General features: G+C 50.7%; 1 protein-coding gene across 3 annotated transcripts in view; it reads left to right on the top strand.

Moving 5' to 3' along the window:
* Nucleotides 1-806: 806 nt before the first annotated feature.
* Nucleotides 807-11,562, top strand: part of LOC132583999 (phosphatidylinositol 4,5-bisphosphate 3-kinase catalytic subunit alpha isoform-like) — a 32,100-nt gene continuing 21,344 nt past the window's right edge. For 2 of the 3 annotated variants that reach the window (XM_060255764.1, XM_060255763.1), the window contains exons 1-9: nt 807-859; nt 2,423-2,681; nt 3,682-3,844; nt 4,116-4,325; nt 5,750-6,000; nt 6,475-6,717; nt 7,195-7,280; nt 8,215-8,320; nt 8,801-8,953. In XM_060255764.1, coding sequence (XP_060111747.1) covers nt 2,493-2,681; nt 3,682-3,844; nt 4,116-4,325; nt 5,750-6,000; nt 6,475-6,717; nt 7,195-7,280; nt 8,215-8,320; nt 8,801-8,953 — 1,401 coding nt within the window. In that variant the 5' untranslated portion in view covers nt 807-859; nt 2,423-2,492. Of the gene's footprint in view, nt 860-2,422; nt 2,682-3,681; nt 3,845-4,115; nt 4,326-5,749; nt 6,001-6,474; nt 6,718-7,194; nt 7,281-8,214; nt 8,321-8,800; nt 8,954-11,562 lie in introns of those variants that run through there. The other variant, XM_060255765.1, reaches the window with a different exon arrangement.

The raw sequence follows: 11,562 nt of genomic DNA, 5'->3' as shown, positions 1-11,562 counted from the left end.
CCAACGGAAATCCGTGCTTTCCCATGCCGGATACACCACTTGCGAAGGCACTCTGTAGCTGCTGCGGGGTGGGGGGGTGGAATGGGATCCGATGCTTGCAGCAGCAGGGGTGGGAGAAGACTCCTTCGATGTGGGGGGGAGGAGGAAGAGCTCCTGCATCTTGCAAGCCTTGTGACTCCAGGATCCAGCAGCACGTAAGTCGCTTTCTTTTGTTACCAAAAATCCTTTCCAAGCGGGGAAAAGACGGACGCGTAACCAGGACAAGTTTCGGGGGAGGGGAGGGAAAGGCTGGAAGGTATTGTACGGGCGAGTCCTCATCGGGGTGCCTGTCCTCTGGGAACTCATCTGGCTGGCAAGGGAAGGGAGATTTTGGTTCTTTTGGTGGGAAAAAGAAACCGCTGCAACATTCACGAGCCATGCATCAAACACAGCCATCGCTCTCCCCCCCCCCCCCTTTCCTTTCTATATTCCGTGCACCAAACCGTTAGCCTGAGTTCAGAAGACCTATAGCTGCTTTGCCCCTGGAGGGTGGCATTGTTATAGAGAGGAACGTGTTTCAGATACCTGTTAGGGTTTGAGTACACATCCACACACACACACCCCCCCCCCCACATCTTTAGAATCTTTTTGATGAATTTATTCTTGCCACAGTTTTTGACTGCAGAGAGACAGAGAAAGATGGTCGGCTGGCACAGAAGGGGGACTGCTGAAAGGCAGAGAACGGCAGACAGAAATCCTGCGACGCATTCCTGAGGAAGCCTGTCTGTTGTGAATGCATCGGAGCAACCTCCCCCCCCCTCCTGCTATCCAGAGCCGCCTCTTCAGCCCCAGCCATTTGCTCATCATCCTTTGCTCTTGAGTAAGCTGCTTGGGAGAGGGCGGCGGTGACGCATGCACGGCTGGGATCCTTCTCATCCTTGTGAGACAGGGTCCCAGTGGAGATGGAGCAGAATGAAAAGCGTCCAGTGGAAAATGTTGGGACTGCGGGAAGGGGGGGGGGGTGGTGAGTCTTTGGCTATGATGCTTGTCTGATTAGCAAACCTAAAACTGAGCAACGTGGAGTTTCTACATCACCATTGTTGACAACCGACGTGACGTCTGTTTTATGGCAAAAGCCAGGAGGTTTTTTTTAAGTTCCATAGGCATGCTGGAATGACTTGCCCAGATCCATGGGGCCCTCAGGGTGACCACGGGCCCTGGCATTTGCCCCCCCCCCACCTCTGGTCTGTCCCCCTTGATAGACCTGCCAAGATGTCTGGGTTGCACAAATGCAGCACAAAATGCACCGAAAGACTCGGGGGACTGTCTTTTCCCACAGCCCCCCTCCCCACAATGTCTTCTGTGTGTGTAAAGTGCTCTCAGGCAGCAGCCGACTTCTGGCCCCCCCTGCAGGGTCTTCCAGGCAAGAGACCTTCAGAGGTGCTTTGCTGCTGCTTGCCTCTGCCTCGCAGCCCTCGGCTTCCACGGTGGTCTCCCTTCTAAGTCCTCACCAGGGCTAACCCTGCGGAGCTTCTCAAATCTGATGAGGTCAGGCTAGCCACATCACTGGAAAAACCCTACCTCTTCTGTAGGTCTGTGTGCTGCATTCAAACAGGAATGCAGAGCAGGGTCTGTTTTGGCTGCTTCAGAGTCTCTCTAGCCCGTCTGCGGACGTTCACCAAAGTCCCGGCCATGAGTGCTTCCTGGAAGGGCCACACAGCTGCCTTTAAGCAAATGGGAATCCTGGATTCTGGAAGCACTGCGTGAGGCTTCCTGGATCTATGTTAGCCAGCTTTAATGAAAACATCTCTCTTTCTCCTTTATGTCTTCTTAATGGTTGACATGCTGCGTTCTTTCCTTTGCTGTTGGCATTACAAGCTTGAGGCTAGCTGGCCTAAAAACTGAGATCTTATTCCAACCCAAGCCAGAATGAGCCTTTATATGCCGGATCAGAACACCGTTCTGCACTCAGCTGCTGACTTATGGGGTCTATAGAAACAATGATGTGTCTCCAAGTTGCACCTGTTTTGGAAGATTACTGTGTGCACTGAGTTGGGTTTGGTGCTGAGTTGTTGAGGCAATACCAGGCACGGAGGGAGGGGGGAGGTCCTATTAAAAAGGGCTCCTTGCAGCCCCCAGCAGGGGGCAAGGAGCTGCTTCTTGATTTGGATGAAATGGAGACTCTTGACGAGGACTTTGTCTCCCTGTGGCCAGCACAGTATCCTCCTGGTTACTACCTCAGTGACTTCCTGGTTGCTGTTCTCCATTCATACTCTTAGGGTAACCAATAGCAAGTTGCAGGGGGTGTCAGTGGGTGGGGCCTGGGATGGCCAACCTCCATGGTCTGGGATGCCTGCAGAGCTCCATCCAGCATGCTGGCAAGGCTGAACTGCTGCCTTATTGCAGACCCTAACTCTACTCTCACTCCTTCTTCTCCCCTCAGGTGAACAAGATGCTTTAGTTCTTGGATGTGTCTCTAGCAACGTGCTGGGTCTCCCTGCCCCGTTGCAGCCATGCCGCCACGGCCCTCATCCGGGGAGCTGTGGGGGCTCCACCTCATGCCCCCGCGGATCATGGTGGATTGCTGCCTACCCAACGGCATGATCGTCACCCTGGAGTGCCTGCGCGAAGCCACTCTTCTGGGGATCAAGCACGACCTTTTCAAGGAGGCCAGGAAATACCCCCTTTTCCACCTCCTGCAGGTCAGTCAAAGGAGGGCAGAGGATTCCAGTGGGTCAGAAGAAGAGATGCGGTGGGGATAGTGGGAAGGGCTGTCAAGTTGTAGCTGATTTAGAGAGACTTCAGAGACAAACCGAGGTTGTTTGCTGTTGCTGGACTCTTTGGAGGTCCTCCTTCCACGTCCGAACCTTGGCTGCTTAGCTTCCAAGATCTGAGAAAGCTGGGCTACTAGCCTGGGCCATCCAGGTCAGGGAAGGAAAAGAGCGGCTGCAAAGTATTTGGCCACCATTTGGCTCCTCTTGCGCTGCTGCTGGCCACATCTTAGCCAGCACAGGAAGGATTGGCTTTGACCCATGGACAGCCTCAAGGGCCCAGGAGGCCATGCCAGCCGCCTCTCCCACCACCAGTGGCAAGGAGCAATCCAACGCCCTCCAGGGCATCGATGCCCTCCTTATTGTGCCAGCTCCACAATATTATTTGGGGGGTTCAGCTGAAGAATTTGCCCTGGTTTGAAGAATGCCTGGGTTCTCTGTGCACGAGCAGAAGCTAGAGCAGGGAACCAGCGGGCACCATGGTGCCTACTGGCAGCTTTCTTGACACTTCGCCAAGTGTTTTCCGAAAGGGACTCCTGCTAAGCAGGGCTTCTGTTGGGGCCACTGGAGAGAGGATTAAAACAATGTCGTTCTGGTGGCAGTTGCCCCCATGGTGTTGGCTTCATTCTTTCTCTTTCCTCCTTCCCAGTGGTTTTTTTAAAAACCACTCCTTATGTCCCCTGGTGGTTGCACACCCCCCCCCCCTCCATGGCAGGACCCTAAAGGTGCCCGCAGGCTCAGACCTGTCAGCTTCCCCCCCCCCCCCCCGATCCAGAGTCAGAGTGGGAGTCAAACTCTTGCATTGTGACTGACGAAGTGAAATGAGGCGAGGTGGTTGTGAGGGAGAGCAGGGGGCCTGGATTCTGTGGGTGGGGAAAGGGGTTTCCTGAGGACGTCAGCGTCCCCAAACACTTTCATTTTCCTCCCTCAGGATGAATCCTCCTACATCTTTGTGGGGGTGACTCAGGAAGCAGAGAGGGAAGAATTCTACGATGAGTCCCGGCGTCTCTGTGACCTGCGCCTCTTCCAGCCCATCCTCAAGGTCATTGAGCCAGTGGGCAACCGAGAGGAGAAGATCCTGAACCGGGAGATTGGTGCGTCTCTCAACCCCAGGGCTTTTTTTGGTAGCAGGAACTCCTTTGCATATTAGGCCACGCACCCCTGATGTAGCTAATCTTCCAAGAGCTTACAGGGCTCATTACAAGGCCTAATATACAAAGGAGTTCCTGCTGCAAAGAAAGCCCTGCTCAACCCCAAGGCCAAACTAGATCCAACTGAACTCGTTGCAGGAGTGGGGAGGCAGTGGCATTGAGGAAGCATGATAATACGTTCGACAGTCCCTCTGACCCGTCTTCTTTGGCTCAGGGTTTGCCATTGGGATGCCCATCTGTGAATTTGAGCTTGTCAAGGACCCCGAGGTGCAAGAATTCCGGAGAAATATCCTCTCTGTTTGCCGTGAAGCCGTGGAGACACGGGGAGCAGTCGGGCCCCAAAGCCAGGCTTTATACGTCTATCCCCCCAACGTGGAATCCAGCCCAGAGTTGCCCAAACATGTCTACAGCAAACTGGACAAAGGTAACTTGTAGGGATGCAAGCTCTGGGTTGGGGAAGTCCTGGAGATACGCAGGGTGGAGCCCGAGGGAAGCAGGGTTTCTGGAGGAAAGGAACCTCTGATGACTTTGATGCCACAGAGCCCACGCTCTGAAGCAGCCATTCTCTCCTGGGATGATTTGGTTTTTGTTGTTAGAGCAGTTGTGATTTCAGGAGGATGCCTGGACCCACCTGGAAGATGGCAACCCCTAGTGATTTGAGGGACAGGGAGGGGGCTGCAGAGCAGAGCTTTCACATATTTGGTATGACAATTGGAAAAGGGTTAGGGTTAGAAGCTCTTTGTTCTTCCTTAACAGATAGAGGTTTACAAGATTATGCATGGGATGGAGAAAGCAGAGAAAGAAGTACTTTTCTCCCTTTCTCACAATACAAGAACTCGTGAACATTCAATGAAATTGCTGAGCAGTCAGGTTAGAACGGATAAAAGGAAGTACTTCTTCACCCAAAGGGTGATTAACATGTGGAATTCACTGCCACAGAAGGTGGTGGCGGCTACAAGCATAGCCAGCTTCAAGAGGAGATTGGATAAAAATATGGAGCAGAGGTCCATCAGTGGGTATTAGCCACAGTATATATATGTGTGTGTATATGTATGTATGTATGTGTGTGTTTGTGTGTGTATATATACACACACACACACACACACACACATATATTGGCCCCTGTGTGACACAGAGTGTTGGACTGGATGGACCATTGGCCTGATCCAACATGGCTTCTCTTATGTTCTGAGTCCATTCGGGCTCTCCTGTATTTTTTCAGAAGCCATTCCCGGCATCTGCTTTGGGGCCGTGGAGAACCCAAGTTGAGTTCAGGAAACCCAGATCCCGTTCATTAAAAACCCAAACATGTAGTCTAGCCTTCAGAAAGCCAGAAAGGGAGCACCAATGTTTTCCTTATTTATGGGTTTCGTGGTAGTATCCTTCCCAGAGTTCCTTCCTCTTTAAAATCCTTGGGATTATTCCAATTCGTTTTTGTGGCTGATGGGTACATTTCTCAGCCACCTTCCATGCAAAGCCTGAACTGGGTTACAAGTTAATAAAGCAAAACCATCTTAAAGTGTTACCAAAAAAAGCTGTTTTTAAAAAGTGATCAGGTCATACCCAGTACCCTCTAAAGATGAAAGTCACCCAAAAGATTGGTCAAAGATTCTGTAGAAAGGGCAGTCACAGCCGTGGCTTCCCCGCTCTCTATGTGGCTGCCAGGGCCAGACTCGAGCAGGTACTTGGGGAGGCAAGCCAAGCAAAGAGCTAGGACTGAGCCACTGGACTTCCACCACCACCCCTGGGCAGCCTTTCCAAAGCCTGCCGTGCTCTCTGCCGCACGCAAGGGCTTGGCTCACATGAGTGACTCTTCCTTGTCCTGCTTTCCCCCTCCGTCTCCTGAAGGTCGGATCATAGTGACCATTTGGGTTATTGTGTCTCCAAACAACGACAAACAGAAATATACCCTCAAGACCCCACACGATGCACTGCCGGAGCAGGTGATCGCCGAGGCCATCCGAAAGAAGACCCGCAGTATGCACCTCTCGCCAGAGCAGCTGCGCCTGTGTGTGCAGGAGTATCAGGGGAAATACCTCCTGAAGGTGTGCGGCTGCGACGAATATTTACTCGAGAAATACCCCCTCAGCCAGTACAAGGTGAGCAGCCCTTTGCACCCGCAAGGAGTGGTGGGTGGCCCTTCCTGCACGTCCCATTTTGCCACATGAGAAACTCCCCTCCAGACAGCCGCACACTCACACCAGAACACGCTGCACAAGGGGGGTTGACTTGTTCTCTCTTCACTAACCAGCCCAGAGGCACTTCCACCAGCTTACTTCCTTGCAGCTTACATAGTTCTGTCTTCCCCTTTTTATTTTTTCAACAGCCCTGTGAGGTAAGTTAGGCTGACTGGCCCAGTGTCTCCCAGTGAGCATCACAGCAGAACAGGCATTCTTTCCTGGGTCTCCCAGATTCCTGTCTGGCCCCCAAGCTCCTCAACCACGGCTGTCAGTTTTCTCCTTCTCGATGTCTCATTGAAATGAACAAGAGCTAAATGAAGGCACTGGTGGGATATGGTAACAGACCGGGCTACTTTGTCTACAGTGTGTTCTTTTCTGTGTCTTTGTCTCTAGTACATGAGGAACTGTATTGCTATTGGCCGCCTGCCCCACCTGATGCTAATGAGCAAGGAGAGCCTCTATGGCCAGCTGCCGGCCAACGTGTTTGTGCTGCCCTCCTATGCACGCCGCTCAGCCCCTTCTTCGCACGTCAATGGAGATATCCCCACCAAGTCGCTCTGGTCCATCAACAGCCTTTTGCGAATCAAGATCCTGTGTGCCACCTACGTTAATGTCAACATCCGCGATATCGATAAGGTTGGGCAGGAGGGAGGCCCAGCTGGGCACCAGGGCCGGGTGATGGGCCTTGTACTGTGTGACTCAGTTATACCTCTGGCAAGACCAGCACCTTAGCCTGATCTCCTGCTCCCTGGACCACCCCCTTTCCTGCCTGCTCCCTGGACCACCCCCTTTCCCTCCCTGGACCACCCCCTTTCCTTCCTGCTCCCTGGACCACCCCCTTTCCCTCCCTAGACCACCCCCTTTCCCTCCTGCTCCCTGGACCACCCCCTTTCCTTCCTGCTCCCCTTGGACACCAGTCCATTTTTCTGAACTTCTGAGAAGTCTGAACAGCCCATAGTTGTGGGGAGGTGGAAACATGGTGGCCAGCTTTTCTGGGTTTTCTCTGTGGGAAGCATGGAGCATACCTGATCTTCTGGGAGAAAAAAAAGACTAGCAGTGACAAAGTAGGGGGACCCCTGAGGTTTGTTCTCGTCTTTTTCTCTCTTTCTGTAGATCTATGTCCGGACAGGAATTTTCCACGGTGGGGAGCCCCTTTGTGACAACGTGAACACCCAGCGTGTCCCCTGCTCCAACCCTCGGTAATCAAGACAGAGGAAAGTGGTGGAGGGTGGTAGTGTTCTCAGGAATACTTTTGGAGAGTAGCCATGTTGGTCTGCAGTAGAACCCCTAGATTGGAGTCCTGGAGCACCTGAGAGATCAACCAGGTTTCTGGGCTATTATAGACTTGCAAGAGTCAGAGCTCTTAAGATTTTGGGGGTCTGAGCTTTCGAGAGTCGAAGCTCTCTTCGTTGATATCTGATGAAGGAGACCAAGTCCTACGAGGAAAGGCTGAAGGAACTGAATATGTTTAGCCTGTAGATGTCTGAGAGGTGATAGAATCACCATCTTCAAGTACTTGAATAAAGGCTGTCATATAGAGGATGGTGTGGAATTGTTTTCTGTGGCCCCAGAAGGTCGGACCAAAACCAGCAGGTTGAAACTAAATCAAAAGAGTTTTCAACTAACATTAGGAAGAAATTCCTGACCGTTAGAGCGGTTCCTCAGTGGAACAGGCTTCCTCCTTGGGAGGTGGTGGGCTCTCCTTCCTTGGAGGTTTTTAAACAGAGGCTCGATGGCCATCTCATAGCAATGAAGATCCTGTGAATTTAGGGGGAGGTGTTTGTGAGTTGCCTGCATTGTGCAGGGAGTTGGACTAGATGACCCTAGAGGTCCCTTCCAACTCTATGATTCCTGACCATTAGAGTGGTTCCTCAATGGAAGAAGCTTCCTCCTTGGGAGGTGGTGGGCTCTCCTTCCTTGGATGTTTTTCAACAGAGGCTAGATGGCCATCGACAGCAATGCGGATTCTGTGAACTTAAGCAGATCATGAAAGTGAGGGCAGGAGGGGCTGCATCAGTGCTTAGTTCTTGTGGGCCTTTCTAACATGCCCAGGAAAATGCTGTTTGCCATTTGTGGTCAGTCAGCAATTTCTCTCCAGGCCACTGACTCCAGCATGTCTCTCTTTCTCGGCAGGTGGAACGAGTGGCTTTCCTATGACATCTATCTCACTGACCTGCCACGAGCTGCCCGCCTCTGTGTGTCAATCTGCTCAGTGAAAGGCCGAAAGGGGGCCAAGGAGGTGAGCTCCTCAGGGCAGGGAGGGAGGGGGGCTGCTTCTGGAGAGGCTTCAGTGGAACCCCAGCCGAGCCTTGAAGCCAGTGAATGAGCATTAACAGAGCATACATAAGATGCTAATTAGCCACCGCATTAGGAGGCCTGTTCTTTTAGACCGCGGTGGGGTACCTCTGAGTGGGCTTAGGTTCCAGCCCCTCTCCTCTTACAAGCAAAGCACGGCTTGGGAGCCAAGTCTCACACAGCCGTGCATGGCCTGTCTGGTCTATGGAAGAACCATGGCTCAGTGAAAGAGCCTCTTCTTTGCATGCAGAAAGTCCCAGGTTCAATCCCCAGCGTCTCCAGTTGAAGGATCTGGCAGTAGGTGATGGGAAAGACCTTTCTCTGCCTGATACCCTGCAGAGCTGCTGCCAGAGTAGATAGTAATGACCTTGATGGACTGAGGGTCTGATTCTAAGGCAGCTTTGTCTGTGTGTCCACTTGGCAGGAGCACTGCCCCCTTGCCTGGGGCAACGTCAACCTCTTTGATTACAAAGACACCCTGGTGGCTGGGAAGATGGCACTGAACCTTTGGCCTGTTCCCCACGGCCTGGAGGACCTGCTCAACCCCATCGGAGTGGGGGGCTCCAACCCAAATAAGGTGAGGCTGCTCAACACAACATCAAACAGTCAGTCCTGGAACATTTATAAAGGATGGCTGTGATCACTAAGATCCAGGATGTCAGCAAGTCATGTCAGACTAACCTGATCTCTCTTTTTTGAAAAAGTTACTACCTTGCTGGATCAGGGGAATTCTGTAGACATCGTTTATCTTGATTTCAGTAAGGCCTTTGATAAAGTTCCACATAGTATTCTTGTTGACAAGTTGATACAATTTGGATCCTGCTACTGTTAGGTGGATGTATGACTAGCTGGATTTGGATCTTGTTACTGTTAGGTGGATGTATGACTAGCTGATTGCACCCAAAGAGTGCTTGTGAATGGTTGCTCATTCTCTTGGAGAGGAATGACAAGTGGAGTACCTCAAGGATCTGTCCTGGGACCTGTTTTGTTCAACATCTTCAGATGACTTGGATGAAGGAATAGAAGGAATCCTTATTAAATTTGCAGATGATACTAAATTGGGAGGGGGAGTGAATACAGTAGAAGACAGATACGGGAGGATCTTGACAGGCTGGAAAATTGGGCTAAGACAAAATAAAATGAATTTTAACAGGGATAAATATACAGTTCTGCATTTAGGTAGGAAGAATCCAATGCATAATTATAGGATGGAAAAGACTTGTCTTGGCGAAAAGGATCTAGGGGTCTTAGTGGACTATACACTGAACAAGAGTCAGAAGTGTGATGAGGTAGCTAAAAAGGCCAATGTGATTTTGGAATATATCAAAAGAAATACAGTGTCCAGATCACATGAAGTGATGGTATCGCTTTGCTCTGGTTAGACTTCACCTAGAGTATTGTATTCCGTTTTGGGCAGCACAAGTTAAGAAGGAGATAGATACGCTGGACGGTGTCCAGGGGAGGGTGACGAAGATGGTGAGGGGTCTGGCGATGAAGTCCTAGAAGGGAAGGTTGAAGGAGCTGGATATGGTTAGCCTGGAGAGGAGATGACTGAGAGGTGATAGGATCACCATCTTCAAGTACTTGAAGGGCTGTCCTATAGAGGATGGTGCAGAGTTGTTTTCTGTTGCCCCTGAAGGTAGGACCAGAACCAGTGGGTTGAAATTAAATCAGAAGAGTTTTTGGCTAACCATTAAAAAGAACTTCCTGACAGTGAGAGCAGTTCTTCATGGAACAGGCTTCCTCCTCAGGAGGTGTGGGGCTCTCCTTCCCCAGAGGTTTTTAAACAGAGGCTGGATGGCCACCTGATAGCAATGCTGATTCTGTGAATTAGTTAGATCATAAGAAGGAGGGCAGGAAGGGTTGTATCAGTGCTTAGTTCATGGCCCTTTCTTTCACGCCCAGGGAAATGCTGATTTCCACTTTGGGGTCAGTCAGCAATTTTTCCTCAAGTCAGTTTGGCCAGGGATCCTGGAGTTTTGCCATCTTCTAGGCATGGAGATGTATGTGTGTGGAGGAGGTATTTGTGAAATCCCTGCATTGTGTGGGGGTCTGTGATTCATCCGCTTCACAACATGGCACCTGTACAATGCAGAACACTTTCCCCAATTCTGTGATTCCTGTCTTGTGGATTGGGAAAGTGAAGGCTGAATGGGTCATGCTTTGCCCAGGGCTAAGGGTGAGTCACTGGCCCAGCTGGGGCTTGAACCCAGAACCCTCAGGAGAAAATCCACTTCTGGTGTTTGCTGGTAGTCAGCATTTTTCTCAACAATGAGAAAATCTCAACAAAATCTCTCCAGCGGGCCCCTCCCTATGCAGTTTTCACAGCCAGATAGCTGCCTGTTAGTTCCACACATCTTTGCATAGTGTTGTTGCGCAAAGACAGAGATTGCTATTGTCTAGTCTTGACTTGTCTCCATATTCTGGGAAGACCATTACTGGATCTTCTAGCATAAGTACTTGAAGGGCTGTCATATAGAGGATGGTGTGGAATTGTTTTCTGTGGCCCCGGAAGGTAGGACCAGAACCAATGGGTTGAAATTAAATCAAAGGAGTTTCCGGCTCAACATTAGGAAGAACTTCCTGACTGTGAGAGCGGTTCCTCAGTGGAACAGGCTTCCTACTCGGGAGGTGGTGGGCCCTCCTTCCTTGGAAGTTTTTAAACAGAGGCTAGATGGTCATCTGACAGCAATGAAGATCCTGTGAATTTAGGGGGAGGTGATTGTGAATTTCCTGCATTGTGCAGGGGGTTGGACTAGATGACCCTAGAGGTCCCTTCGAGCTCTTCTATGATTCTATGAAACTGAACTGCTGGTGAGCACATGAGAGATGGCCTTTTCAGTGGCAGCCCCATGATTATGGAACACCTTCCCTAGGGAAGTACAGTTGGGCCCCCTCACATTTGATCATCCAGAGGCAGTTGAAGACTACATTTGATTAAGTTGCCAGCAGTCCTAAACTGTAACTTTAAATTTTGGTTTTAATAATAATAATAATAAATTTATTTTTATATCCCGCCCTCCCCCGCCAAAGGCGGGCTCAGGGCGGCTTACAGCTTTAAGTATTTTGATGTACTCTGTTTTAGGTGTTTTATTTATATACTGTAAGCTGTCTTGAGCTCTGTAGGGAAGAAAAGTGACCAATGAAAGTTTTAAATCAACAAATAAGTGAACTGCTCCTTGGACG

The sequence above is a fragment of the Heteronotia binoei genome, chromosome 15 (genome assembly GCF_032191835.1).
Source record: "Heteronotia binoei isolate CCM8104 ecotype False Entrance Well chromosome 15, APGP_CSIRO_Hbin_v1, whole genome shotgun sequence".
In the NCBI taxonomy this organism is placed as follows: domain Eukaryota; kingdom Metazoa; phylum Chordata; class Lepidosauria; order Squamata; family Gekkonidae; genus Heteronotia; species Heteronotia binoei.
The sequence above is the reverse complement of the archived record's forward strand: the minus strand, read 5'-3'. Positions and strand labels throughout refer to the sequence as shown.